We start from the raw sequence: 27,538 nt of genomic DNA, 5'->3' as shown, positions 1-27,538 counted from the left end.
AATACATTAGAAAGAGTCACAGAGGAAATGTTCCACGCTGTAAACAAGAATAGCAATTAAAAAGAAAAGCAGATGGTAGCCAGGCTCTCAAAGTGCACAGCCGAGAGACCCTGACCTTGACCACCATCCCAGGCTGGAGCTGGTCCCCAGCACCGGTCCCTGTGGCTCCTGCTGCCTACCAGCACTGCAGCCAACTCAAAGTGCTTAATTACAAACTGAAAGAAAACAAAACAAAAAACCCCACAACATCGATCTTTAAAACTACATGGAAGACAGCGAGGCAAGAGCTGTCCCAGGGCTGCGAGGGCAAGGATGGGAGGAGCCGCTTTCCTGAGTTTGCTCACTGTAAGAATGGCTTTTGCTACGGGGCTGAGGCCATTGTAGAAGGCTGGGGCAGGGGTTCAAGTGGCTTGGGCTAGTTATTTGTCCTGCTGAGCTGCCACCCTCACCTTTCTTCCCTTCAGCAAAAGACCTGAGGCTGAGCCATGTCCTGCCCACCCCTGCTGCCACAGACCCACCACGGCCGCACCTTCATCTGCAGCAAGAGGCAGAGAAGGAGAGAGGATCGGTCATCTCCTACTAGATTATGCTTTGATGTGCTGAAGTGAGAGCATCACTCCACGGAAAGCAATGCATGTTGCTGGCTCCCAGCCAGATTGGGCTACTTTGCCCCAGGAGCTCATCCCAAACCTGCCAGCTTTCAGGGCTGCAGGTTGGAGAAAGCTTCTTAGGTGGCACAGTGAGGAGCTCGGAGACCTTCCTAGCAAGAAGCACACTGTTGGGAATGGGGAGCCTGTGTCTGCCTGGTCCAAAGGTCACTGAGACCTGCTGGTGGCTTCCCCCAGGCTTGGAGGTGACTGATTCCCGTTAGGGCTTGGAGGGGAGGACACCCCCCCCCCCCCCCCCCCCCCCAAATTCTTGTTGAACACCGTGCACTAAACACCACACGATAGGTACTGTGCATTTGACATCTCTCTGAAATTAGAGCAAACCGCGTTTTTAAATGTGAATACTGGAAAACATCCCAGGCACACACTGTGTAAGGAGCCTGAAATGAGAGGGGGAAGGTCAAAAATGAGGGGAAAGAGGTCTCAGCTCTCGCACATGTGAGCCAAATGCTCAGACGTGTTAGCAGGAGTCCTATGTGCGCTTCAAGGAGAGGACAGATTCCCAAGCTACAGAAACCAAGCCAAGAGGTGACCACCAGCCCTCAGATGCTTCTCATTGCTTCCCTGCGAGCTCTAGTGGGTAGTGGGCTGCTAGCAAAAGCCAGTCAATACCTGTCCTGAAATACTGCCCAAGTATTTTAACACACAAATAGGTATAACTAACTACTGCACGGTTACTGAAAACTGTAAATTAAAACTAATTCAAGCACTGTTGTCCTAGAAAGGACCCATGGTGTCTCAAAACACAAATACTGAACATTCATACAGCATTTCTCAAAGAGCAACTCTCGACGCCTCACAACAACCCTGTGAGGTAGCTAATAGGGTTATCCCTGCTTTGCAGAGGGAGAGAGGATGAGCAAGGTTGGAGACTCAGCAGAAGAGCCTCCAACAGAGCAGGGGTTGCAACAGAAGCTGAGGGTGTTGTGGTCTGGCTGGCTACATCCAAACAAAGATGGGGTGCTCCCTTTGGTGCTCTCCCTGCTGCTAACACAAACCACCACATGCACACAAGAAAAAAAAAAAACAAAAAAACAAAAAAAACAAACTGATAAAACCCAGAAAGTATTTTAGTGGAAGTTTTCTGCTGGACTTCCAGGTAGGCTTCAGATCAGGTTATGTGAGATAAAGCCTGTGAGATAAAACACAGTTTTCAAAGGCTCCTTAGAACTTAAAGGAGCTTTTGGCCCAGGGTCACTGTTGAAGGGATGGGAATCTCACCTGCAGTCCCACTTAAGGTAGCATCTGCAGCTGCCCCTTCTGGACAGTGGAGTCACATACAGCACATCGGGACTAGTTTATCTCCCGCTGCTTCCTTCCTGATGAAGTCCCTTCACCTGTAGGGGTGAAGTAGATACTGGAACAGGAGTTTGGACCAGCTCTTTCAGTGGGGTGAGCTGTCCCCAGGTCCCTGCACACCTCCAGCCAATGGTTTGGGCTGTGCAGCAGTGACACCCTGGGATGAAGAGGAGATGGACAGGCCACCAGGAATTCATGGATGAAGGCCAAGTGGGCACGTGGGCACCCATCATGTTACCTCCTCAGCAGTGGGCTGTGGTGATGCTGATGTTCTACAGTATCGTCTTCCAAACCTCTGTGCCTAGGTTTCCTTCCTTGGTTGTTGATTTCTGGGTGAACTAAACCAGAAGGGCTAAGATCAGGTTCTGGGCAATGTGCTCCCCTTCCCCAACACCTATGCCATTTCCACCCTGACACTTAACTTGCTCAAAATAACAGCAGGCTTTAGCCTGGGCACTGTGATTAGACACTCACACCTCCAGCAGCTTGCTAGTGAAGGCAGGAGGTTTCCCAAGGCAGCAGCCCCTTTTCCTGCTCAGCCAATGGAAAGCCAGTGAGCCTGCTCACCACCCTGGACCTGCGAGGGAAAGGCCAGCAGAAAGGCCACTCGGCCTGAAACCAGGCTCAACTGTCCTTCTCATCGCTGTCCTTGTCACCTTGGGAAAGAGCCACCCAGCTGGTGGTTCTCCACTGGGGTCACACCAAGAAGACCCCCTAGGCACGCAGCAGCTGTTAAACCTCCGCTCCGGGACACCATTCACCACCACAGCATGAGCCGGCTACAGCTGGGCACTGCTCTGTGGAATTGCATAGAGGAGGCAGCGGGCTGCCTGCACCCTGCCAGGATGCCATGGCCCTGCCTGAAAATGCTGCTGCCTACAACTGTGGGTCTGGGAAAAGAAATAAAGGTCTATTGCTACAAAGGCCTTTGAAAGCAATGCTGTTGGCTGCACTGATCAGGTACTTTAAAGAAAGCATTTCGGACTCCTACGCCTTGCTCCCACTTCCATGGCCATGGGTACCCATGGCAGGCACAAGCAGAAGAAAACACGCAACACGTTCACCAGCCCTGCCTCTCCCCCGACATGTGACAAGGCTTGGGGAGCTCTGAGGAACAACAAATGAAAGCGCTTTCCAATTTGTCCATAGGAAAGATGCAAACCCAGTTTGCTGGTGCCTCCTCGTGCTGGCGGCCACCGCTCCATCTCCTCACCGGGCACTCGTACCAAAGCACAGCTTGACAGGCAATGGCTGCTGTGCTGTCACCCCGATACAGCCCTGCTGAAGGGGGGTGTCCCGAAAACGGGGTGAGGGTGCTGCTCCAGCACCCACTTCCTCTCCCTCACTTCCCCCCATCCCCTCTAAAACGTCACCGATTTGGGTAGCTTTGCCAGGGAAGGAGAGCCTGAAAGGAAACTGTTCTCCGAATGGGATTTGGCAACCTGTGGCAGGAATTTTGGTTTGGGGCTCAGGGGTGGTCGTGGGGCTTTCAGTGCGTTTAATGGTTTCTGGATGCTTTTTTGGGCATCTACCTCCTCCGGGTCCAGCGCAAGAGGTGGTGGCATGGAGGTGGCAGGCAGGGGACATCCAGTCTCCAGCAGAGGCAATGCCACCTGCTTTCTGTTCGAGAAGTCCTGCTCCATTGCATGGGCCAGGTGGAGGGGAGTGGTGGTTGTGATAATGGTGTGGGGGCTGTTCCCCTCCACTGTGGGGGATGGTGACCGCTGGAAGGGGCAGTCCTTGCCCAGCCCTGCTGCCTCTGACTCGCTGCTGGATAAGATGGGCACGCTGCCGCCCACCAGCCCGTGCGTGGGCAGCGTGCCCAAGCCCTCGGGCCAGTGAGTGGTGCTAGTGGCACTCCCTGGCCCGTTCTGCTGCAGGCTGGTGAGCTCCCCCGTGGATGCAGCTTTGGATGCCAAGCGCTTCAAGTCCATTTTGTCCGGCAGCGCTGCTCTGCAGTGCTTCTCGGCTGTCTCCTCCCCATGCTTGCTTTCAGGGGAGCCGTTGTGCTGCAACGCGCTGGAGAGCCGCTGCCAGCTGCCCGGCAGAGGATGAGGAGGTGCGTCAAGCGCTTTCTCTTTGCAAAGGGAAGATGCTTGTTCTCCAGCCAGCAGGGCGGCAGGATTTGCCTGCAATACTGCATGGTCCATAGCGGAAAGCTCAGCAGTGCTCAAGTCGGGAGCGCTTGGCATGTTTTGGAGAGAGGAGTCCAAGGAGCCGTGCTCAGCTGGGGCAGGGAGGGAGACTGACTCATGGTCCGCCACAGCATGGCCGGGAATGAGAAGAGGCTGCTCCGGAGGCAGGGCTGTGGGCAGGTGATGATGAGCCTGCATCTCACTTGCCTTCAGAAGAGACGGCGGCTGCCCGTCCCTGGTGGGCTCCACCCGACCCTCCTCTCCCGGCAGCCCCCCGCGAGGAGGATGCAAATGAATGTCTGTTGCTTCAGCTGCTTCACTGCCCTGGAGGGTCGGAGTCCTCGCCTCCACCGCCGTCGTTCCTCCGGGTGCCCCAGGACCTCTGTGCGGATGGGGCTCCCTGTCTGGGGGGTGCTCGCCCACCCGGCCGTTCTGGCCATTGGCTGCCACGTTGCCCTTCATGGCTACTGGGTTGAGGGAGAGCTCCAGGCCCAGGGGTTTCCGTGGGAACTCCTCAGGCTTTGCTGCATTGGAAGCAGAGAAAACAAAATAAAACCCAAACTGTGCATCAGTTCATTTTTGCATCCAGCATGCTCCAACTGCAGGGAAGGCAGATGCTGTACCCAGCGGATGCCAGCCCTTCTGGGCTGCCCTGGCTCCCAGCCATGCCAGAGGGATGCTCTGGTCCCCAGGGGACATGGGTACTACCAGCCGTTCCCGCTGGGCTGCCTGCCTTCCCCTCTACACACCTGGCGGGGGGAGGTCAAATTTCATCTTGCGCAGTTCAGTCATCGACACCTGCAGTTGCTCAATGACGGCATCGTCCTCGTACTGCAGGGAAGCAGCAATTTTCTCCTGCAGAAATTCCCGTAAATCTTCCAGCGTCATCTTCAGCAAGCGCTCTGGGGGATGGTAGAAAGGAATAATGGCAGTGGCACGGCCAAATTGCAGGGTAGCATGAGCGTGGGTTGTGCTGCTTTGGTTTTATCTGGGATTCTGCTGCTGTTCCCAATCTGGGCTGGGACAGCCTGAACGTTTTTGCCTCTCTCCCACCTTCCCACTGTTGCTCAGGGTTGTCTATTTACATTTATGTATCTGTGCCACCTCTGGGCAGTAGCTCAGCAATGGCAGGATGATGGGGGGGCTGGGACCTGTGCTGACCAGGATGCACATTTTGGGGCATTTCTAGAAGTTCTCACCAATACCTCTAGGAGGAGGAAAAGCTCCATGAGATAGACCCTGAGCATCAGACCGAACAGCCACTGCTGGCAGCTGCCACCGCCAGCCAGGAATGCCAACCTGCACCAGCCAGCAGGCAGGGATTCTGACCCACGCCAGGGATGCAGGCAAGGATGGGATGCAGGCAGCAACAGGATGCAGGCACGGATGCTGATCTGCACCACACATTCCTCAGGGAAGAGAGATGATTTCACAGCCAGGCTGAAACTTCTGCCTGCCTGCCTGTTTCCCAGTCTTTGCAAACAAATGGGATACTTGAAGATGTATTTCTGGACAGTCTATTTCTCCCTCTACAGCCTTTTCAGCTGAACTGCCACATAGAGCTTTGCAGACAGAGGTTGCTGTCTGTATTGCCCCTAAAAAGGTGTTGATAAAAGGTATGGAGCAGAGCATGCAGAAAGGGGCAGCTGGGAGCATTTCAAGTGGGGTTTGCTGTGTGCTGAGTGCAGGATTTCAACCCTTGCGGGATCTCCTTTCCTCCCTGGAGCATCGGCACAGGACTGCGCCTTTTGGGGCCAGTGCAGGGCACCAAGTAGGCTGGTAGTGGCCAGCACGGCTTTCCAGGTCGGCAGCACAAGGGTGGCCCAGCATGGTGCCACCTCTGCCATACAAGACGTGCTCTGCTGGGACCTTACTTTTGTGCAGTTTGAGGATGGTATAAGCCATGGCTGTCAGCACCCGCTCTCCTTCCAGGATATAGATATCCCACAGCCGCAAGGTGAGGGTGAAGGGGGTCTGTTTCAAACACACAAACAAAAACCAGCTCGTTAGCATCACACTCGTTAGCATGATACAGAGGTTGGTGGCATCGCTACATCCCCTTGCACCAAAACAGACAACAGGGTGAGGCATTGGATATCCAGGATTCATCTATAACACAAAAACCTATTTTATCGTCTGTGGGTTTGCCTTAAAGCTAACACCCTTGGGTGGCCGCCAAAGTACTTAAAACTTGGCCGCGAATTCAGAAAAAGGAGAAACTTTCCACATGGGCATACTAGCACATGGATTCCCCTACCCTGGAGGGAACATCATTTTTCAGCTTTGCGGGTACACAAAACCACTCCTGTATCCATCCAAATTGCCCAAACAGATGAAGGGCTATTTATGGGATAGGTCTGAAGGCCCAATGGTGCTTCACTAAGCATTAAAAAAATCACTCCTGTGGTGTCTAGAGAAGTGGTCTCCCTTATACATAGGCTTATTTCTGCCTGCTAGAAAAACCTCTCCAAGAGGTTTCATTTGCACTCGGACCCAATCTGACAAACAGGAGCGAACTGATATCCAAAATGATGGAGCAGCCCATCATCTCCCAGCAAAGATTTAAGGCATCTCATCAACACAGAAATTAATACTAGTCCTACTGTGACATTTAAGTTCAAATTTAGGATGCTGCGCTTAACTCTCCAGAGCTTGGCATTGACTGGCCATTGCAGCTTTTACCACATGTTACTGCAGTTAAAGGGATTTTGCATTTTATACAGCTTTTAGTGACAGACTGCAAAGCAGTGAGTTCCCTCTCAAGGGGAAGAGGTCATCTATAGGAGACGGGGCAGCAGAAAATTGAGACTGGGGACACACAGATGTCATAAACATTAGCAAGTCGGGATCTTGCATTCAAGTGTGCAAGCACAATGCTGCCCCTAAAAATAAAGCAGTCTTGGCTTGGGACTAGCAAATTAGCTCTGGACAAATCAGGGCAATTTTCTCACGCTTTCATGTGTCTCCAGTGCCCAGCCCGCTCCTTTGCCTGCAGCTGCTGCAGTGCTATTTGTTCAGGTTTGTGCCTCCAGCTCCTCTTCTGCCTATGCTGTTTCCAGAGCCAAAGCAAGGTTAATTGCCTTTGCAGCAGTGCCAGTGGGCAAGAGAAAGATCTCTCCCGACTTCGAAGCTTATACTGCTGCTGCTGAGCCATGTCCCAGTGACTACTTGTGATGAGGCAGCAGGAATTGGCTTGTCATCAGTGACATGCAGTTATTTTTAGTGTCTCCCTTATTAATTTTTCTGCCTTATGAGAGTGCGTAATATCTCACTGTACAGAATACTAAGACCTTCCTCAAATTATGATGCTTTTTCAAAAAAACAGGCGGATTAACCATGCATGCAAGCGGCAGAGCAGCAAACAACCTGCAGAGCATCCTCACCCGGTCAATGAAACACTGCAGGAACCACTTGGTCGTGTAAATCCCTGTAGTCATCTGCTCCTTGTCCTAGGAGGAGACAGCAAAGAGAGGCGTTTCACTAGGCTGGCTGCTGGAGGTTCAAGCAACTCATAGGGCTTCTGGGGAGGTTGGTTGGTTGGCTGGCTGGCTGGGGTCTGGGTGCAGGATCTGGCTGCAGTTTGTCTCCCAACAAAGCCCTTGCTTTAAATACCAATGTTGAAGCCCTGCTTTGGCCCTTTGCCCAAGATATTCATTGAACCTGATCCTCAACCTGGCCAGACTTCAGCCACAACTTTGGAGAGGGATTTCTAGGAGAAGATTTTCTGGCCTAATATCTACTCCAGGGATTTACAAAAAACCTTCCAGGAACCAAAACGAGCACTCCTTGCAGACTAGTGTTTTTGTTTCCATAGCAATTCCCATATGAGCCTCTCAGAGCACCACAAAAATGATTAACCCCAAGTATCCCACGGGTAAATCCAGACCTGCATAGTCAAGGTGGCTTTGCTAGCACTACATCATTTGCATAGCATGGCTGCTGCAGGAGCAGGACAGCCTGACAGGCTAAGGAAAACTCTTAAAAACCTCACCAACATCACCCCAGTCTATCACTTTTCCATCCCTGCCTGGCACCCAGTGAGCGCTCACACACACCTTTGCTTTTTCTGGCACGGCTGATGGCGTGGAACGGCTGGTGCTGGGATGCACAGCACCCTGCACATGCACAAAGTTGATGTGACCACTGCTGCAAAGCCAGCAAAGCAGTGGGGATGGGAAGAGAAAGAAGCCCATGGGATTAATGGCTGGCTCCGGTCTTTGCTTTTGGCTGGTGCTGGGCACCTGCAAGCCTGGTGAGCCTTTGGGAGCCAGGAGACACAAGCAGCTTTCAGAGAGTTATTCCCATCCTCCCCCCGCCAGGTTTCCCCACTCCTGTGGCTATAATTAAGTGAAAACCTGTCCTGGCTCTGTTTCACTTATATGGCCGGGGCTGGCTTGTTTGCAGCACGAAGCAAGAGCTGTTGCACATGATGGTAATATAAACAGCTTTTCCTGGAGACGGGCCACTGAGCCCCTTGGGAGCATAAGAAACCTTCAGGAGTCTGGCTACTGAATACCAGCTGTCTACAGCAAATGCAAGGTGGGACAAGGGGAAAAAAAAAGGGAGCAGGTGTTGCAGAATAGTTGCCTAGACATTAGACTGCAGTTGATGTGTCCTGTAGATGCTCCTCCAGCCACCAAATGGGTTTGTACCATCTGCTAGAGACAAAAACAACTGGATGTGCCCAAGCAACAAAACACACAGCAAATCTTATCACCTCCTGTCTTTAAACAACAGCAAAGCCATTAAATGCAAGCACTTGGGGCTAATAATTATTGAATTAAGACTCCAGACAGTCCAGCATCACCCTTTGGGCTTTGCAGCTGGTGTAAGAACACAGCCCAGCCTCACTGCTGTATGCAACAGCTCCTTTTGCTGCAGGCTCTGGGAGCCTTCCGGCCTGGCTTTCCTAAGGAAGACTTTAGATTTTAGCCATCCCTACACTAGTGATGACCAGCAAGGAAATGATAACCATTTGCCTCAGCAAGATTCAGGCGCCCCATTTAATAAACGCTTGCCTCTTTGCAGTTGAAGCAGTCCTACGCAGTTAGAAATCTGTTCAGTTGTGCATCTATTTTGCAGAACATTACACTAATTGCTTTAGCATTAAAACACGATATTAGTATAGGGAGACTGATAGCAAAGAGATACCATGTGCTTCTTCAGTTTGGGAAACAGTTTGCTTAAAATCTGCTCGTGGTGAGCTTGAAATCTCTGCAGCTTCGGGAACCCAGGAATGAAAAAACCTTAACGAGAAAAGATGAGAGAAATAAAATAATCAGAAAAGCTCTGGAGCAGTCATGGGGGCAGCCTGATTTTCTAGAAACTCATCCCTCTGTGTTGCCTGTTGAAGTCAGCTGGACCACAGTGTGCCCAGCTACCTCCCTTGGCATCCCTCCCAGAGCCCGCCCTTCACCCTGTCTACATGGGGTGCTACAGCACCCTCAGCATCAACCGCAGCTGGTCCTTCTCACCCCAGCCCCGCACAGCAGACGCGCTCACCCCCTCACCGCCTGCCCGCCTGAGACTTGGCTTGGCCAAGACCTCTCTGAATACGTGCTGGTGCTTACCAAGGTTCAGAGAAAAGCTGAAGATGTTTGAACACCACAAGCTTGTGCAGTGCTCCGTAATCTAGCAGGACACACGTTTAAGACTGTCTGGAGTTATCAAGCCGTAAGACTTAGCCCTCCGCTCATAAAATAACCCTCTGTGCGGAGATTACTGCTAACCACAAGTAAGATGAAAGGATCTTTAATGTGTCTGAAGTAAAATAATACAGCACATTTGGTGGAATTACATCTTCATAAAAACATAAGGGCACATAGCCTGTAGCATGCTAACAATGGAGCATTACATGATGCTCTTGGATGTACTTCTGTGAGACTTCTTAAAAACTCATAACCTTGAGTTAATTGATTGCCAAGGGCCAAGGCACTCTGGAGGGAAGCACTGCTGTGCAAGTGTTAATTACTGAGCACTAAAGTTCAGTGACGATAAACCACATTTTCTGTGATGAACTTGTCTGCCTCCAAGAGTGAAGCTCAGCTCCATAGTCGGGTTGCGTCGGCACATAATTAAGCCTTACTCGCTTTAAACAAGTATGTGAGGAGAAACAAGGCTCTACTGACCAACCTAAACAGCCTTCCCTCCCGTCGCAAGAGCCCCCATCCGCATCCCGCCCCAGCCTTACCATGCATGGCATGCCGCTGGTTGGTCAACAGCTGTGCCAGTGCCCAAAACGCATCCTCTTCATTTAAGTACATCAGGAGGATGGCTGCGATCTGGCTCATCCCTTGGCAGTAGCTCACTTCCTGCAAAAGCCAAGAGGGGCACATGTGCTGCCATGCCACCAGACTCCACCACGATGCTAAAGCTGCAGAAGTAGGTCAGGCTGTCTATGCTTCCCTCTCCTCTTTCAAGGTCTGTCCCGTTTCAAGGTCTTTATCATTTATGTCCAAATTCACGGTTTCCTTAAGTCTACAGCATCTACCATGTCACTGACTCACAGAGTGCTTTGGGTTGGAATGCACCTTTGAAGATCATCTCGTCCAAACCCCCTGCCATGGGCAGAGACATCTTTCACTACATCAGGTCGCTCAAAGCCCCATCCAATCTGATCTCAAACGCTTCCAATGATGGGGCATCCACAGCTTCTCTGGGAAACCTGTTCCAGTGCCTCACCACCCTCATTGTAAAAAATGTCATCCTTATGCCTAATCTAAACCTACCTTCTTTCAGTATAAAACCGTTGCCCTTTGTCCTGTCACTACAGGCCCTGGTAAAAAGTCTTTCTTTCTTATAAGCCCCGTTTATATACTGAAAGGCTGCAATAAGGTCTCCCCAGAGCCTTCTCTTCTCTGGGCTGAACATCCCCAACTCTCAGCCTTTCTTCATGGGAGAGGTGTTCCAGCCCTCTGACCATTTTCATGGTCCTCCTCTAGACCTGTTCTAGCAGGTGCTCCAGCGGGAGGTGAGGGGCTTGCAGGCAATGGCCCCACCACACCGCTCCCTCCACCAGCCCTGCTCAAGCCTGGAGGGTGAGGGACAGAAACCCCAACATAAGAGGTGCCTGCAGCTACTTCAAGGAATAGGGGGTGGGATGATAAACAGCATGTGTTGTTTTGGATTTCTTCAGCCATGTGAGAACTGAAGTAATTAAAGAATAAATAAATCTGGTAAGCATTTATCTGGTATGATGGAAGGCGGGGTCTTTGTTTCCTTGACTAACCCCCCTGAGCATCTTCTGTGCCTTCCGGGGTAATTGTCCCCTCCTGGAGATGGAGGCAGTAGGTTCAGCTGCTAATTTAGGCTTATTCTGCCTGTGCCCTTCAGCTAAAAATGACTGGTTCACTGTAATAAATCAGTGTTTTCAACAAGGATGCCATTCAGTGTATGACAAGAAGTCAGAAACATAATGGACCTTCAGCCAGGAGGCTAGTCTTGCTGGAAAGCCAAAGGGCAATCCCTTGTTCTTTGCTGACACTCGCCCAAACCACGTCTGCCAGATGTCATTTACCAGGTGACAAAATGAACAAGGGAATGAAACAGCTGTGCAAAGAGCCTTGTGCTGCCTGCGAGTCTTGCAGCTGTCTGTACAAACTAGTATTGAGACTTAAAACTGGAATTACCACTGGCTAAATGTGGGGAGTGTGTGTGCGTGTGTATATATATACACACACAAACATACATGTATACACATACATAAATATATATAAAGCTTTTTAATTTTTTTTTTTTATATATACTTATATATATAAATAAAAATAAAGCACAGTGCTATTCACTTTAACTTGACTAACTTACTACTTACGGTGTTATAAACCGAGTATGCTGACAGGACATGGAAGAGTGCCTGTTGCCTGGGAAGAAAGAAGGATATTAAAACACCTGAGCGTGAGGTCTCCAGCTTTGTGTGCACACCAACACGTACACACAGAGAGCAAAGGCTCTGAAAACACCCAGCCAGCTGGTACTTATGCCTTTTGCAAGGAGCAGGGCTCACAGAACCAGAAAGCACCTTGATGGGCACATGGGATGGGACCTCTTCCTTCAGGGGGGTGTGCCCAATGGCCCCGCGAAGTGGGGCTGAGCCATCCTGCTCCATCAGCAGGTCTCCCGGAGAGACATGCATGTACCCACATGCACTGTGTTCAACACACCCGCTCTTCAGGTTTGGAGTGGTGGTGGGTTTTTAACTAGACTTGCAACCATCCAAGCATAAGTGTTACACAACCTGGGGGAAGGCACTGCCACCATTTTATTAGTATCTTCCTTTCTCCCTTCCCTCCTTGCTAAAGGAGTCATCACCATATAGATATGCAGTGCTGGCTTCCTCACAGACCGTACGTCTGTGTAGGGCAGCCAGGTGTTACTCATCCAAGTGACAAAGTCACTTTGTCAAACCTCTCCAACCCCATCTGTTGTGGAGGCCATGTACGCCCCATCCCACCCAGCTCCTGACAGCCCCATCCCATCATCCCAAACCAAGCCCTCTGCAACTGCAACCCTAGCACCTTGGGAGAGAAGGCACCACAACAGGCTGATGCTTGGCTCAAGAACTGGGGCTCAACATGGTCCAGTGTGGACCTGTCCAAAGAGAGAATGAGCAGCCCAACATCTGTGGGTTGTACCACGTGCTGGTGGTTTGTGGAACAGGCAGAGATGGCTTTGCTCTGCTGTGAGCTGCTGTGAGCCCGGGGCCTGCTGGCCAGCCCATCCAGCTCATCCCATGCACACCCACTGGTGCCGATACCCGTACAGCCACGTGAAGCCTCCCGTACTCACTTCACTCCATAGCGATCCCGAAACATGATGTGGTTTCGGAAGGTGCGGTTAACGTCCAAATCTATCTGTTTGATTTCCGATGAAAAGCTCTTTGCTTGTTCTTTCATTTGCTGGAAGGGAGAGGGACAGAAAAGAGGAAGGAGTCAGACACCATCTCGGCCCACACCTCTCTCCACACAGCGAGAAGGCATGCTTCCCACAGCAGGAATGGCAGCTTGTGAGCTGCACAGAGCTACTGCAGAGCGATGTGGGGACGCTGCCGTCTTGCAGTGAGAACGATCTGCAGCCCAGAGGTGAATCCCTGGCCCCTTGGCTGCACTGCTGGCCCACGGCCCATGCTCACACGCTACAACAGTGGCAGCTGCCAACCCAGCCTTCGCCCATTTTCCAATGCAGATACTGAATCTTCAGAATCTAAAACCTTTACAATTAAATTCCACTCTGATTTATTTTTATTTCCTTGTGGTACCCACCCTGGCTGTCGTAAAGTATCGGGACCTCTGTTGGTGCTTAAGGAACGATACACTTCCATAACCAACGTGCAGACATAAGCAGCGAGTCCCTGAGCTTTTCAGAGGCTCAGTCATAATAAAGTCCAAACTGTTACGATGAACTCTATGAAGTGATCTCCAACTACTACCTCCCCTGCAGAGGAGAATCATCTTAGGTTTAAGGAGTTACCACGAGAAAACCAGTTCTGGGGTATTCCCTTGGACTGGTACAAATTTTAAGGAACTTGCAGAGTCCAGAACAGAAGCTAAATTCAAAACCAAGAATCCCTGTGTTCCCCCCATGCTGGCTAATCATTTAAGGCAGCATCACACAGATAAAGGACTGAAGTTCACTGCAAAAAAAGGAAATTCAAACCACAGCTAATCCCACCTCAACCAATTGCGCCCTCAGAGTCCCAAGCTCAAGATGCTCCATGGATGAATCCCACTGTAGTCCCATTCGTAACCCACTGTTCAGCCCTGTGCATGCAGGCAAGGACCATTACGCTATAGCCAAGCATCTCATCTCACAGCCTTTAGATACCACTGGTGATCATGCAATTGCTCTCCAGGGTTAATTCCATTAATAAAATGCATTTTGTGACTGTTTTCAGGCAGCCTGAGATCCACTGGCAGGTTAGGGGCAGTGCAGATGAGCAGCAAGCCCAGCTTGCCTGGAGCCCAGGGTCAGGACCCCTTCTTGCTCACACAGGAGACAGAAAATAGCACATCTGCACAGATACTTAATCATCTGCTCCAGCAGCTGCCATCCTACAAATGCTTGTCAGCCTGATACAAGGCACCTCCAGGCTGCTGTTGACCTCCCAAGGTGGCCACATCAGCTCTGGGGAACATCAGACAGTCATTAGCACCCAGATATGCGTCCAGTACAGCCAAGGCTCACGGCAGTCACAGCATCTCGGGAATATTAACTCCAACCTTGAAAGCAGCTGTATGAAGGAGCAATAGTGCAGGGGCTATTTTGAATTATTGCCTGCACAAGACAAGGGAGGATAAAAATGACAATGGAATGAAGATCTGAGGAGCAACATAATTTCTCTGCTGTAAATCCTGTGCTCTCTGCATCCTATGGCTCCTTGCCCTCTATAAAGCAGGCAGACTACCTGAGACAAGATGACTATTCACATGCAACTGGTCACTTCAGTTCAAATTTCCCTGCTAAAGGCCCTCTTGTTTTCCCTGCCAGAACAACACAGAAATCTCCTAAAGTAAAAACCCTTACTTTGGGGCTTTTTTAGGTCACTGAATCTGAATAGCAGCGAGGTTGCACAGCACTTTGTCACCTCCATGCACCCAAGAGGCTTTATTAATTCTGCAGATGGTAAACAAGAAGCCCAGGACAGGTTGTTCTCCTTTTTTCCCTTGTTTAAGTAACCTAGGGGCTCCACAGATGCTCTGCTAAGCTCATTAGTGCTGTGAGCCCTGCAAACCAGTGGGAGAGGACAGGCTGGCAAGCTGGAGGTCCCATCGCAGAGACCTTTTACAAAGCAGCAGGTAAAAGCCAGGATGCCTCTGCTCTGCCCCATGGCCAGTACGTTTCTTCTGCTGCCTTCTCAGGTCTCCCCAAGCCCTCTCAGTTGTGGCTATAAAACCCCAGGGAGGCAGAGCATCACACCCATGTTGAAACCAAGTGTGGCATGTCCCACAGTAGCCTGTGGGCTCGTGCAGCATCAGGGACAACTGAGCTGCCATGGCCTTGAGGAAGACTCGGAGACTTGCATGGAGAACTAGGAGGACAGCTGGGATAAGATTAAGTACTAGTAACTGAACCAGGCTTTTCAATTGCATCACTCCAGAGGCAACACGGACACAGGGAGCAAGGTATCCCACTTGGCTGGAAAAGTAGCTCCTCCAGCAGCCCAAACGCAGGGGACAATAACTCTACAAAGGGAGCAGTGTGTATAAAAAAAGATAAATCACCTGGCACATGCCAGGTGGCATGCTCAAAACTCAAGGCACATGCAAAAGCCAGGCTTTTGTGCCATGGTTCATGCCCCAAGGAGAAATGGGGTGGCCTTGGGACCAGCCCCTCTAGGACACAGGGCTGGGGCTGAGGCTTGGTCCCTTCTTGAAAGCAAAACCCCTCATCCAGGACCTGCGCTACGCCTCTTCTGGAGGAAATTAGGGGAGAGCTAATTACTGGCAGCAGGTGGCACCAAAGACGAGGAGGATTAAGATGAGCTTGTAGGGGGTTTGCATCCAGCAAAGCCTATTAGCCCTGAAGCTCCTGTTTATCGCAGACCCCTCTGGAGCACAGATAAAACTCCCTGCGACTTTCATTTGTTTGGATTGCTTCCCTGCCTGCGCAGCACAGCTTCGAGGGAGAGAGCATGATAAGGACCTGCGTGCTGGGAGAGCTTTGTTATCTGCTTATTGCTGTGAGCCCAGCCCGCCTTCCCCGAGCCCCTGCACGTGACTCCATCCCAGCGGCATCTCACTATTAACATCTACGTTTCGCTAACTATAACGAGTGTTAGCATCACCCTGCTTAATAGGCAGGGATTTTTAGAAACACCTGCTGGAAGCAGCACTCAACCTCCTGCCTCCGAAACGTAACTGTCTCCACAATACCCTGATCCTTGCCTGGGTATGTGATGCAAGCTAAATCATAACACGTTTGGAAAATAAGTTAATTACCAACCAAAGGCTTCCACATGCTGTCTATGGAAACAGGAGAAAAGAAACCAAGATGCCTGAAATAAAAAATAACAAAATACAGCAAGCCCCCTCACTCAGGTTCTTGTTCAATGCACGCTACAGAAATTGCTTAATTTATACCAAGGAATCCAAGCCTGCAGCACGCAGTGCTCTGGTAGGAAGCAATATAAGGAAGGCTTTTCTCCTATCTGCAGAGAAAAATAAGTGATTTTTAATAGAAAAAATATTTTTATTTGATTTTTAATAGTGATTTTTAATAGAAACTTTCAAGACAGTTATAAAAAGATTGAAGATGGAAGATTAAAGCCACTTCAACCCAAGCTCTTCCATCGCTGCCAGTCAACTTCCAGCTACATATCTAAGTTGTAAGCCAGGACCCTGTGCTCAGAAATCCTCCCCAAGCTTGCAAAACCTGCCCTCACCTCACCCTTAACTGGATTTCTCGACTAACGACCCATTGTCAGCTGGTTTAAGGCTTCTGACCTTGCTGCTCATTTCAAAACACCCCGAGCGAAATTTTCAAGCACAGAGAGAGGTTTGGGGTGCCCCCATCCAGCACCGACCCAGTTCAGCGTACTCTACTCGGCATCACTCCAGGGAGCTCAGGGAACTGCGAGCGCTACCTTTGCTAAGCTTCCCCTCCCTCTTCCCTGCATCTTTGCCTAAGGATGCAGTAACACCGCCAGCATCTTTGCTCACAGCTTCCAGAAGAATAAATGGAACCAGAGTATTAGGGAAAGCAGCTGGCTAACGTGCTAAAAGGCCCCAGCCTAATATACACACACGGATAAAGAGTTTATCCCCTTTGCATTTTCAGTCCTTACTAATTTTAAGTCTTTCCTTCTCGGAGGTCACAGCATTTCATGGATGGGACTGGGCCCCCCCACCAGTATACATTATAGGGCGCTCCACACGCCACTACCCTGCGAGGGAGGATGCAAGGGCTGGGTGTCCCCCCCACCCCTTAAAGCATCCCCATAGGAACCCTGATTTCCCTCCTGCCCATGTGGGTGGAGATGGAGACACCTGCCTCCCCCACGGGTCCGACCTGCCCCAGCTGGTGAAGCCCCACCAAACCAGCCTCCCCATCACCTTGCTCCCGTTGTCTTTACCAGGAAGAGCCCATACCTCATATTTTCCTTCGTTCTCCTTCTTCATCTTCTCGACATCCAGCAGAAGCGACCAGACCTGGCCTCGCACCTGAAGCGGGATCCCTTTGTACACTCGCCGGCACATCTGCAGGAAAGAAAATGTGTGCAAGGTGAGCTGGTCCTGCTGGTGGCAGAACAGATTTGCTCCATGGTTTGCTGCTGTGGACCACCAGCCATCTGATTGGACATCCCAACCAATTGCTTCCTCTGCTTGCCTCATCCAATCTGATGGATGAGCTGAGCACCTGCATCCATCAAAGACACCTACTCAGTCAAAATCAAGCCGTATGTCATGCTTTTGACCTTACTAGAAGAGCTGGACACAGACCATCCCCTTTATACATGGTGCTTCACAGCAGTTACATTCCATGTACACCAGCCTGCCCTTGGACTCCTCTCCAAGGACCAGATGCAGCACCCTTGGCTTTGAAGCCTTGATCTGACCTGGCACGGCTGTTCTCACCTGGATCCTCAGGGACTGGGAGAAAAATACATTTCCCCTTGGAGAGGAGAGCCCTTATCATGAGAGCCACAGGGACGTGTCCACGGCAACTCTTACGGCTTGACACGCGGCAAAGGATACTGTGGGCTACACCAAGAGCTCTCCCTGAACGTGCAGGATACTCCTCAAGCAAGGAGGGGGACTGGGGACAAACGTGCATGTGTCCCTCCTCCTGCCTCCACGTGTTCACACCATCTCACAGATGCCTCTTCCCTTTTTTTCTCATCATAAAGCCCTCTCTCTCTAAAGAGACCATTAAATTCCAATGGAAAACAGAAAAAAGAGCTTTTGTTCCACCCCGACTTCTCTCATTAAAAGGAAAAGCTTCATAAAAAAGAAAAAAAGCCTCATTTCTTAATATTTTCCACCCTTTCATTCATCCCACCCGTGAAATGCCTTGCAGCTGCACTACAAAGCCAACCACAGCACTCCTCCAGGTTCCTGAGGACCCTGGGGTATGCTGAAGGACGTGCTGCATGGGCCCAAGCTCCAGCCATGGAGGGGATTTACATTGCGACACGGCGATCCCTCAGGACCGGGCAATTCCTTGGGAGGGGACAGAGGTGCCGGACTCCTGGTCATGGGAATGAGCTCAGGGCTGAGCAGGGCGGTGCCCAACCACGCAATCTGGCATTGCCTAGTACAAACGCATTCAACTTCCTTCAAAATCCCTCTTGTCTTTCCATAGAGTGTTCTGCTTCACATGTTTCAGGCTAATGCAAGAGAAGGGCTGCAATTCATGGGGAAGCATCAAGATCCTAACAGAAGGTTTTCTGGACGTGGTCCTGCCACATTGCCTTTGCATCTCTTACACCAATATGAACATCTGCTCCTGTTACCTTTCCTTTCTGACCCATCTCGCATCATCAGCTTTTGCACTTCTAGCTTGACTTTTTAACTCCAGCCTATGCACAAGGTTATAAAGACCATAACCATGGCACTGTGTTGTCAATCCACCCGGGCTCACAGCCTCCAAGAGCACAGACCCATGCACAGACCCATGCTCCTCATTTCGTTGCCATCTGCATGGCAGCACTGCGCCTACCAAGTGCAAAACACAGCAGCGACGGCTCTTGTCCCAAAGAGCTAGTATGAGACGAGACAGGAGGTAGGGTTCAAGTAGACAGGCTAGGGGACAGCAAAGAAATAACACCATTATCCCAGTCAAAATAAGTATATAAAATAGCTATGTAATAAATGCCAAGACCACCACGTAGTACTAGGAGAACTAGATGCGTGTTACAACACTTTTCCACCACATCATGGCAAATATTTCAGTATTTCTGCTGACACAGAAACTGTCAGTGTAATGTATCCTGATCCTGTAAGTGGATTCAACATTTAAAACCCCATTCTCGGCACTTGCCAAATGCTTGCTCTGCCCCAGGTGTTGCTTAGCACCAGCTTTGAAGGTCCAATGCATAGCCAGGACCATACCCTTCCATCCTTTGCAAGATCCTGCCCTCCCCTCTGTATGCACCAAATAAGAGCTTGCCCCCTAAGAAGCATCTCACTACCAACACATGCCCACAGAAGGCCACCATCCCATTCAACAGCATCCTGCATTTTAAGCAGGACATCACTAATTCACCGTGTGTGCACCCAGAAGAGCCACTCCTGCTTGTCCAGTCTCACATGAGGAGGTGTTTCTGGAAGACAGCAAACCTCCACGCCATGCCAGACAGCTTCATCCCCATGGCTGAAAGACCGAGGAGACGAACAAGAGATTCCCATTCCCCAAGAGTCATTAAATCAGGACAAAAGAAGTGCAATGCATCAGAAGACAGAAAGCGACAGGTTAGATGAACCATGTCCCCGAAGTGGTACCGGTAAGGCGCCCACAAAAACCTGGCTCCCGCAAGCGCTCGTGACTTCACGAAGCAAATGCTGAGATGGGATCAAGAAACTGGAGTAGGTACCAATTCAGATAAAATCACCAATTCAGAAAAAATTTATTTCCAACAGATTAGGAGAGACCAACTGACAGCTGCCAACGTAGAAGATGATACTGAGCTCCGTGGGAAGAAAAATAATTTTGTTTTGAATTCCCAGAGCTGGTATTGTTGTACTTAAATGAGTGCAACCCTCACTGGCATATAGTAAATGTCTCTAATGATTTTCTCCACATGAGAGTGTGGCAGGAAGAGGGGAAAACATGCTGAGATGGAACTGAACTGAAATGCCTCCCTGTTATTTATCCAAGGGCTTTCCTCCTCCCACCGCCTCCAGACGTGAAAGTGATAAAACCTCAGAGCTGTGAGTCACGCGGAAAAAAAATGAGCAATTTTCCTTCATCGTGAAACTTGAAGGAAAACAGGGAAGTTATCATTAAAAGCAGCATTTACACTGGGATGAACTGATGGAGGGACGGCAGCAGGTGATGGCAACTCCTGCTGCATGTGAGAAGAAAAAACAACCCTCAAGGTCACCATCTTCTGTCTCTTATAAACCGCTCAGCCCTTACAGATGGGATCAGAGCACCTGGAGCATACCCCATGCAGACTGACAAGACAGAACAACGCATGGCAGGAAGAACAGACATCATCCCATTTCACAAATGGAGATACTGGTGGTCGAAGCGATGGCTCAAGGTGCTGTGTAGAAAGGCTGTGTCAGAGCCAAGGACTGAACCCACAGTGTTTAAAACTTGCTCTGGGTTTTGCCATAGGGTCATCTTCCTTCTCTAGGCTTTAACATACAAAGCTCATGGCACAGAGGCCACTGTCACCCTATCCCCATCTCTCCCCTCCCCATGTACTTTCTTTCCAGTAGATGGGATGGGGAAGACTACAGAAGTGCAGCCCTGAGCTCCATCTTCCTGCATCAGAGATCTCCTCTGAGAAGTACCCAACCAAGTGCTCCAGGTCTTTAATTAGAGGGGTGGAGTCACTGCCTTTAAACACAGGATATCTTTTTGCAGTAGTTAAGGCACTGAAGTTAAAAAGGGTTTGGGAAGGGTGCGTTGGTTTTTTACAGCACAATATAAACATTTCAGCCCGCTTTCACATTTTGGAGCCTCTCACTGTTAGCTTCTCAGCCATATAGATGGTCCAGCAGGAAGAGACTGCAGGAGTAATGCCCAAATTTTGGGTATGCATGGCAATTTCACTTTCAAACTTCTCCATATACCCACCATACATCTTAAACACCCTGAAGCGGGGGGCAGTGCCCCTTCCTCAATTCCTTTAGGACTCAGAGTAATCCTTCTGGAGAGGAAGGACTCCTTCACTTCCTCCACCAGTGATGTGCCGGGGGACCTGAGCTGTGAAAATCTTCACCTGGAGTGGTGGGTGAAGCCTCCACCACCACCGCCGTGACCACAACCACCCTGTAGAAGAGGACTTCTTTTTTGCACCACAAAGCTGGCTGATTGATGACATGGCTGTGCAAGACACTTGGCAGCCTGGACTTTGCTGCACATGGTTTTCTTTCTGTATCGAAGAAATGGTTGCTCCCAACTCAGCTGTTGTCCCTGCAGCTGGAGCCTTGGCTATGCCGGACAGGGTGCCAGCAGGTCTGTGGGGGCTTTGGCAGCAAAGCAGGGGCAAATTTAAATCCTAAAGCTGATGTTGTGAGTGGGCATTTACATTTATTACCAGGGCTACCTTTGGGGAGAGGAAAATGCTACCTGCCTTTCCAAAATGGCAAAAACCAGCAGCAGAAGTCACCCTGCAGCTCCCAGGCGCAACCCCCTTTCTTTCCCATGGCATTTGCGGGCAGGAGACCTGACTTCAGCCAACCCTGCCATGACAAATGTCTGCTGGCTCTCCCCAGCTTTAGCAGATTATTTGCTCCTGGGGGTCCATGTCAGTCCATACAGAGCCCCGATTCATCCTAAACCGCTTTGCTGGCATGCACTGGATTAAGTGTCCTGCACTCCCGTGACCTTAGCAGAGACAAGGCTATCCCCATGCACAAAGACAGGCTTTGCCTAAAAACCAGACATCTCTAGCCCAAGACATCCCTCTCTAAAGGTCCCATCCCACATGGCCAGCAGCAAGAAGCAGCTTGCAAATAATGGAAAGGTCATATCCTCTTCCTAGGACTGACACTTCTGGCTGAAATCCACTTATTTCAGGGCTACGATGAATAAATTATCCTGCTGTTGGAGCGCACGCAGCACAGCCTTTTTTTTCCTCTGCAAAACTGTGCTGCCTTAACTGTGTATATTCTTACATGGCACCAGCCATTTCCTAACCTTTCCAAGCAGAGTCAGGCTGGGATTTAAACTCATGTTTAAAACAGCAGTGAAGAGGACACAGACCACCTGAGCATCCCTGTGCTGAACCCTGAATTACACAATTTAGCACCACTTTGCAGATTTGATGTACCTTAACTCTGCATAGTGTGGTCTTTGCATGGACTCCCTTTATTTTTGTACCCTTTCCCTTGTGGCAGTACAGCCAGGAAAAGGCACCATTGCATCAGTCTAACCCCATCCATGTGAGGAATTGTGCTGGTGTCACTTTTTGTTTATGTTGCTACTGAAATTAAATCAGATTGCTATGAAACGTGTCTAGAACAGAGATGGAGACAGATCTGATGCGGTGATGAGCACAAGGAACCCCAGGGCACCACTTTAATTAAGATAATCCTATTTGTTGCTCATCCTGAAACACGTTATGCCAGGAATGATTTTAGGCATAGCCAGGCCATCCTGGGCCAGGGACTGTAAGAGGCCCTCCTCTTGAGGTTTTTTTCCAGACTCATTTCCTATCATCTGTGACAGCCACAACACCCAGACTGCAACCAGCAGCACACGGGGATGCACACTGGCAGCAGGTGGTGGAACAGAAACCTGCTGCTCTCTGGCAATGGCTCATGCTGCGGGTCTGAGAAAGCTGCTTTCTCACCTGCTGATGGGTGGCTGCTTTCAGGCCAGTGCCCTGGACGGGTACACAACCTTCCCGCTCCTGCTGACATTTCACAACACAGAAGCCGAGACAAACACCTAAGCCCCAATCAGGTACTAAGATGCTGCTAAACACAACAGCCTGCTTGATAAGCCAAGAGTCCCTCTTCAAGCACTCAATATGGTCAGCTGTCTGCCACCTCCAGCACATGAACTGGGACTCAAAAGGTTGGCCCTGAAGTCCAGAAAGTCCCAGCCTGGAAAATAAGATGGGTTTCTACATCACTCGAGCAGAGTCAAAGTCAGGGCAGCTTCCCTGTGAAACTGCCTGGGATTCCTGCAACAAGATTATTTTCCCCTCTAATAAAGCACAGTCTATCAAAATGAACATCAAAGGGAACACTCTTGTCTTCAGTAAGAGTTTTTTTTCAAAGATGACATCCTAGTCTTTATTAAAATAACACAGAGCTGCTGTCTTGTGACACTCAGGCTTCCATCACACCAGCGAAGTGCCGAAAACAAACCTGAAGGAAACGTGCAATGCAGATGTGACAGCCTGAGTGCTCAGAGAGGGAACAAAACCAACTTGCTCCGCTTCAGAAAAATCAGATCAAAGGCTTGTCACATTTACTTCAGCTAGAAAAAAAACCATAACCATCTGAAGGGCATGACTGTGATCTCAGCATAAGGTCCTTGAAATGCCACATCTGAGCTGTATCCAGCCGTGGCAGCAGGAAATCTCCAAACAGATTCCATGCTCCCGACACAAGAGCATGGGTTTGCACATCCAGGTGAAGGATACAACCTAATTTTATTATTTTTTAAAGCACTTTTTTTGTGCCTCTCAGGGTCTTTGCACTTAGCGCTGCGTGGCTGCTCCAATGCACAGACCTTCCTGCCTGCACTTGCACTGGCGCAAGGCAGCGGGGCGTTAGGCTGGACGGGACTGAAACCAAAGCTCCTTTCTACTCCACCGGGTCACCAGAGTGCTCCTTCCCTGCTTGGGGCCAACCACTGCTTCTCCGTTTGCTGGGAGGGGAGACCGCCATTTCCAGTCCCCCAGCACAGGGACAATGCCACGTCTGTGCCCAAGAGTCATCAACCATTTACAGGCTGTTATAAATAACATCATTTATTCCATTACAAGAGCTCTGTGATTTTCTGAGTCAAAGACCCTCAAAACCCGCTTGCCAGTCTAGCCCCTTGCCATCCAGCAGACCAGAGCAATGTCAGCTGCAGCATGCTTAACACACCCATTAATTATCAGGGTAAATCCAAAAAACAGACAGGGATCACTACTGCTCCACACATCCCTCACCCCAGATCCTGTCTGTCCCCATTGGCAGACCCAGGGAAGCCAAGGCATGCTAAAAACACTCATCATTACCCATCCCAAACATCCTCCAGGACCTGAAGGAATTCCCTGCACTCTACTGGAATTTGGTGGTTTACCCACAAGGCCACTAACCAATTAGTGCTAATTTCTAATTAGAAAAACCAAAGCCATGGGAGAGCCCCTGTTTTTGCCCATGGAGCAGCACCGATGAACAAAATAATTAGAACCATCCTGAAGTGAACAGAAGGATTATAAAACCTCACACCCATCTCCACCCCATCTCTCCTGTAATGAAGAGAAGATTTTCATTTGTTTTTGGGGGTTTGTGTGTGTGTGTGTGTGTGTGTGTGTGTGTGTTTTGTTTGCTGGGGGTTTTTTTGTTTTGGTTTGGTTTTGTTTTTTTTAAAAAAAGGATGAGACTACAGATGGTCTTTGGCTGGGTGAACCTGACATCACTCTGGATGGCTGGGCAAGGGGGATGCTCTGCTCAATGTCCCCTCTGCAGCTATGCAGACATCCTCTGCACAACCTTTTAACTGAGTTCAAGTTTCTCTCGACGACTCTCAGCAGGAGCTAGAAGCAATACAGCCACACAACCCACTCCTCCTGCCGAACAAGAAGGCTGCAGAGGCCATGGCGACAATGTGATGCTGGGCTTCAGCGCTCTCCTGCACAGAGTGCTGTAAGCAGAGCAGGTCAGACGCGATGATCCTCTCCTTAACCAGCAAGGGTCCTGTCATTAGGTTCAAGTGGTTTTTGTTTAAAGAGGTTTGTAATAGGAACATATTACAAATATTATTTATTAAAAATAACTCAGTTTTGCAGTGGTGTTTGGTCCAGAGTTTATTTTGAACACCATAGCCAAGACACAAAGTTGCTGTCTCCATCCTTGATTTCCACAGATGGGTGCACACAATCTAACAACTAAGCACCTAAGGGGCTTCTCACAGGCACAGCTAGGAGCAAAATACAAAATCTAGGTGATGTCCTAGAGGAACATCAGCTGGACTGTATCAGTCACATCTCGCATGCCATTCCCAGGCAGACACAGAAGCCACCAGTGGCGTCCAACACTCCCTGCTCTCAGGGCAGAGACCCACCCAGGCACACGAACGTCTCTGCTGTGCTCCTGCTTGCACAGGGAAGCAGAAGTGCAAACACGCCAGCAGCATTTATGAAACCATTTTTAAAACTATGCTAGTCAGAACAGGACTTTTCCCTCAGTTAGTAACCCAGTAACTTCAAGGAAAGTTTTAAGATATTAAAGACTAACAGGTAGAGTTAGGCAGTATTTTCCAGTGATCTCTGGTTTCTCTGTTAGCTTTTCAAAAGCCTGACTCATTGGAAGGATGCACCGTTCCCATCCCTCCAGACACGTGCTCTTTCTTTTCCTCCTTACCTTGTCACTGTTTCTGTATTTGCCCCATTTCTTCAGCATCTTTAGCCACTTGTCCACACGTTCGATTTCCTGCTGTTTTTGCTGGTGCAAGGGGGAAGAAAACAAGACAAATTTAAGAAAAAAAAGCCCCAGAAGATACCTCCTGAAAACACGAAACTTCATTCTCTTTAGGTTTAAACTTCTATGCAAAGACCTCACATTGGGGTTGGGAATAATCCACAGGTGCTTGTAGGAACTGGTAATTTCAACCTGTGGTAATTAAAGCAGCATTGATAAAAACGATGAGACACCCAGGCTTAACATAGAGAAAGCATTTCCAAGAGGGGTATTCCTTGACAACAAAAATCTTTGCAGGTTCAGCTAGCCTCAAATTGTATCATCGTATCAGATTGGCAGAAACGAGATGCTATTTAGTCCCAGTTAGCAGGATACTAACAGAGGACACGCTCCCAGCTCAGGGAGATGAGGATGGAGATGACAGTTACCTACAACCTCCACCACTTTCCCCCCACACATGCAATCAATCCCCTTTTCAAGCCGCAGCCGCTAAGGGCTGTGCCAAAGCAGAGGAAAAAGCCCAAAATTGCTTTACAAGGTGCAATTTCAGTGCAGCATGGAGAAGGGGAGATGCCTGACCCAGCAAAATAAAAGCTCCAACAGCTGGGCATCGTGCAGAGTTCCCACCTCTGCACCAGCAGCAGCGACCAGAGGGCACTGGCTGCCTGCTTCACTCTCGCTTGCACATTCCTTTCCTCAAAAACCGTCCCCTCCCCAGCTGGTGTGATAAGGCTCCAGCACCCATGACGACAGAGCTGGCAGCTCTCACCTTCTCCTCCAAGGCCGTGCGGGTCGGCAGCTCCTGCTCACTGGAAAAGCAAGGGGTCACTGGTTACTCTATGGGCAAGAAAGGGTGCGGAGGAGCACAGGGTGCTGCAGCTCAGGGACCACCTCGGGCAGCTGAAGAGATATGGCTTGGGAGCTTCGTGCCTTTCCCATAGCTGTCCCAGATGAGGAAGAGGCAGAGGAAGCACCAGCCAAAACCCCACCACCCTACAGGAGCTGCCAGGGGGTAATCAAGCACTGGACATCGCTGGAAATCCTGGGCATAAAGCTCCTCTTCAATAAACACATGATCAGCAATTAAAGTGGGCGAGGGGGGATTTGTGGACAGCAGTTGCTTTGAACTCCTCTCCTGCACAAAAGCCACCTACTATTATAACTTTTTGTTCTGATTTGGAATAAAAATAGTACTTCTAAGCGTTCTCCCCAGGCACGGCGTGTGCATCGAATTCATCTGCTCCTCACTTAAGATGGTGATTTTCTAAGGGAACTGAGAATGATCAGGTACCTTGTCTCATCTCTTCCTACACCTCCCTGAATCATCAGGTGCAAACGCAAGAGCCTCTCCCTCTGCAACACACCGTGGGCCTCCACAGAGGCACAGGAGCACCAGCCTGCACCTTCTTACACCAGGCTTATGATGGGAAACCATTTCTGAGCCTTCCCTTGCAGCAGATTCAAAGCATCAGAGTGTTTGAACATGTGTGGTTGAGGGAGGAGGCACATCTAGTTTTTCCTCTTGCATTTGGGATTGATCGAGCCAAGCCACAGAGCAGCTTATAGGAAAGACACTGGGTCTGCCATGCCTGGTGCAGATAGATGGTCCACACAGACACGTGGGTCAGAGAGCACAGGAGAGGGCAGGAGGACTTACTGCAGGAATCCAAACCGGTCTGTAACTTTATACAGTGTGAAATTGGCATCTTCCCACGGGTCAATCTGAGCTCCTTCCTGCCTGCCCTGAAAGCAGAAAGGACACCTGTGAGCCGGCCCCAGCATTGGGAATGCCCCAGTGCCAGCATCCTGCCCCCAGTGCCGGCATCCCTCCCTCCCTCCCCGCACGCTAGAAGGCATAGAGCCAGGAGACCAAAACCTCCTCTAAAGAGACAAATACAACACAGGCAAGAGAAAAATGCACAAGTTCAGCCTATCCAGTGTGCCTGATGTGCCTCTGCTACGGGCTGGGAAGGGCTGTACATCAGAGAAACCAGAGCTGTTAGGCATAAGCCATCCTGGTGTTAAGGGAGCACTGAAGCACTAGAAGCCCAGGACCTTTCAGTATCCGTGCTGAGCATACACGGGATCTGCGAGAAACACTGGGGATGTGGTGAGAGGGGATGTGCAGGCAGAAGCAAGTAGGGAGAGCCAGCACGAAGCCTGATGGCATGAGGGTTACTGAGGC

General features: G+C 50.0%; 1 protein-coding gene across 5 annotated transcripts in view; it reads right to left on the bottom strand.

The window, feature by feature from the left end:
- Positions 1–27,538, bottom strand: part of LOC309593633 (USP6 N-terminal-like protein) — an 82,517-nt gene continuing 54,979 nt past the window's right edge. For 4 of the 5 annotated variants that reach the window (XM_082318502.1, XM_082318500.1, XM_082318501.1 and 1 more), the window contains 12 exons: positions 27,011–27,096; positions 26,123–26,162; positions 25,297–25,377; positions 17,185–17,292; positions 12,887–12,996; positions 11,913–11,961; positions 10,293–10,413; positions 9,254–9,348; positions 7,486–7,551; positions 5,977–6,076; positions 4,852–5,004; positions 1–4,626 (listed from right to left, as the gene is read on the bottom strand). In XM_082318502.1, the coding sequence (XP_082174628.1) occupies positions 3,329–4,626; positions 4,852–5,004; positions 5,977–6,076; positions 7,486–7,551; positions 9,254–9,348; positions 10,293–10,413; positions 11,913–11,961; positions 12,887–12,996; positions 17,185–17,292; positions 25,297–25,377; positions 26,123–26,162; positions 27,011–27,096 (2,307 nt within the window). In that variant the 3' untranslated portion in view covers positions 1–3,328. Of the gene's footprint in view, positions 4,627–4,851; positions 5,005–5,976; positions 6,077–7,485; positions 7,552–9,253; positions 9,349–10,292; positions 10,414–11,912; positions 11,962–12,886; positions 12,997–16,039; positions 16,092–17,184; positions 17,293–25,296; positions 25,378–26,122; positions 26,163–27,010; positions 27,097–27,538 lie in introns of those variants that run through there. The other variant, XM_082318504.1, reaches the window with a different exon arrangement.

Source organism: Platalea leucorodia (assembly GCF_965183815.1).
Source record: "Platalea leucorodia genome assembly, chromosome: 7".
NCBI classification, from domain to species: Eukaryota; Metazoa; Chordata; class Aves; order Pelecaniformes; family Threskiornithidae; genus Platalea; species Platalea leucorodia.
Note: the sequence above shows the minus strand (reverse complement) of the source record. Positions and strands in the feature narration are given on the sequence as shown.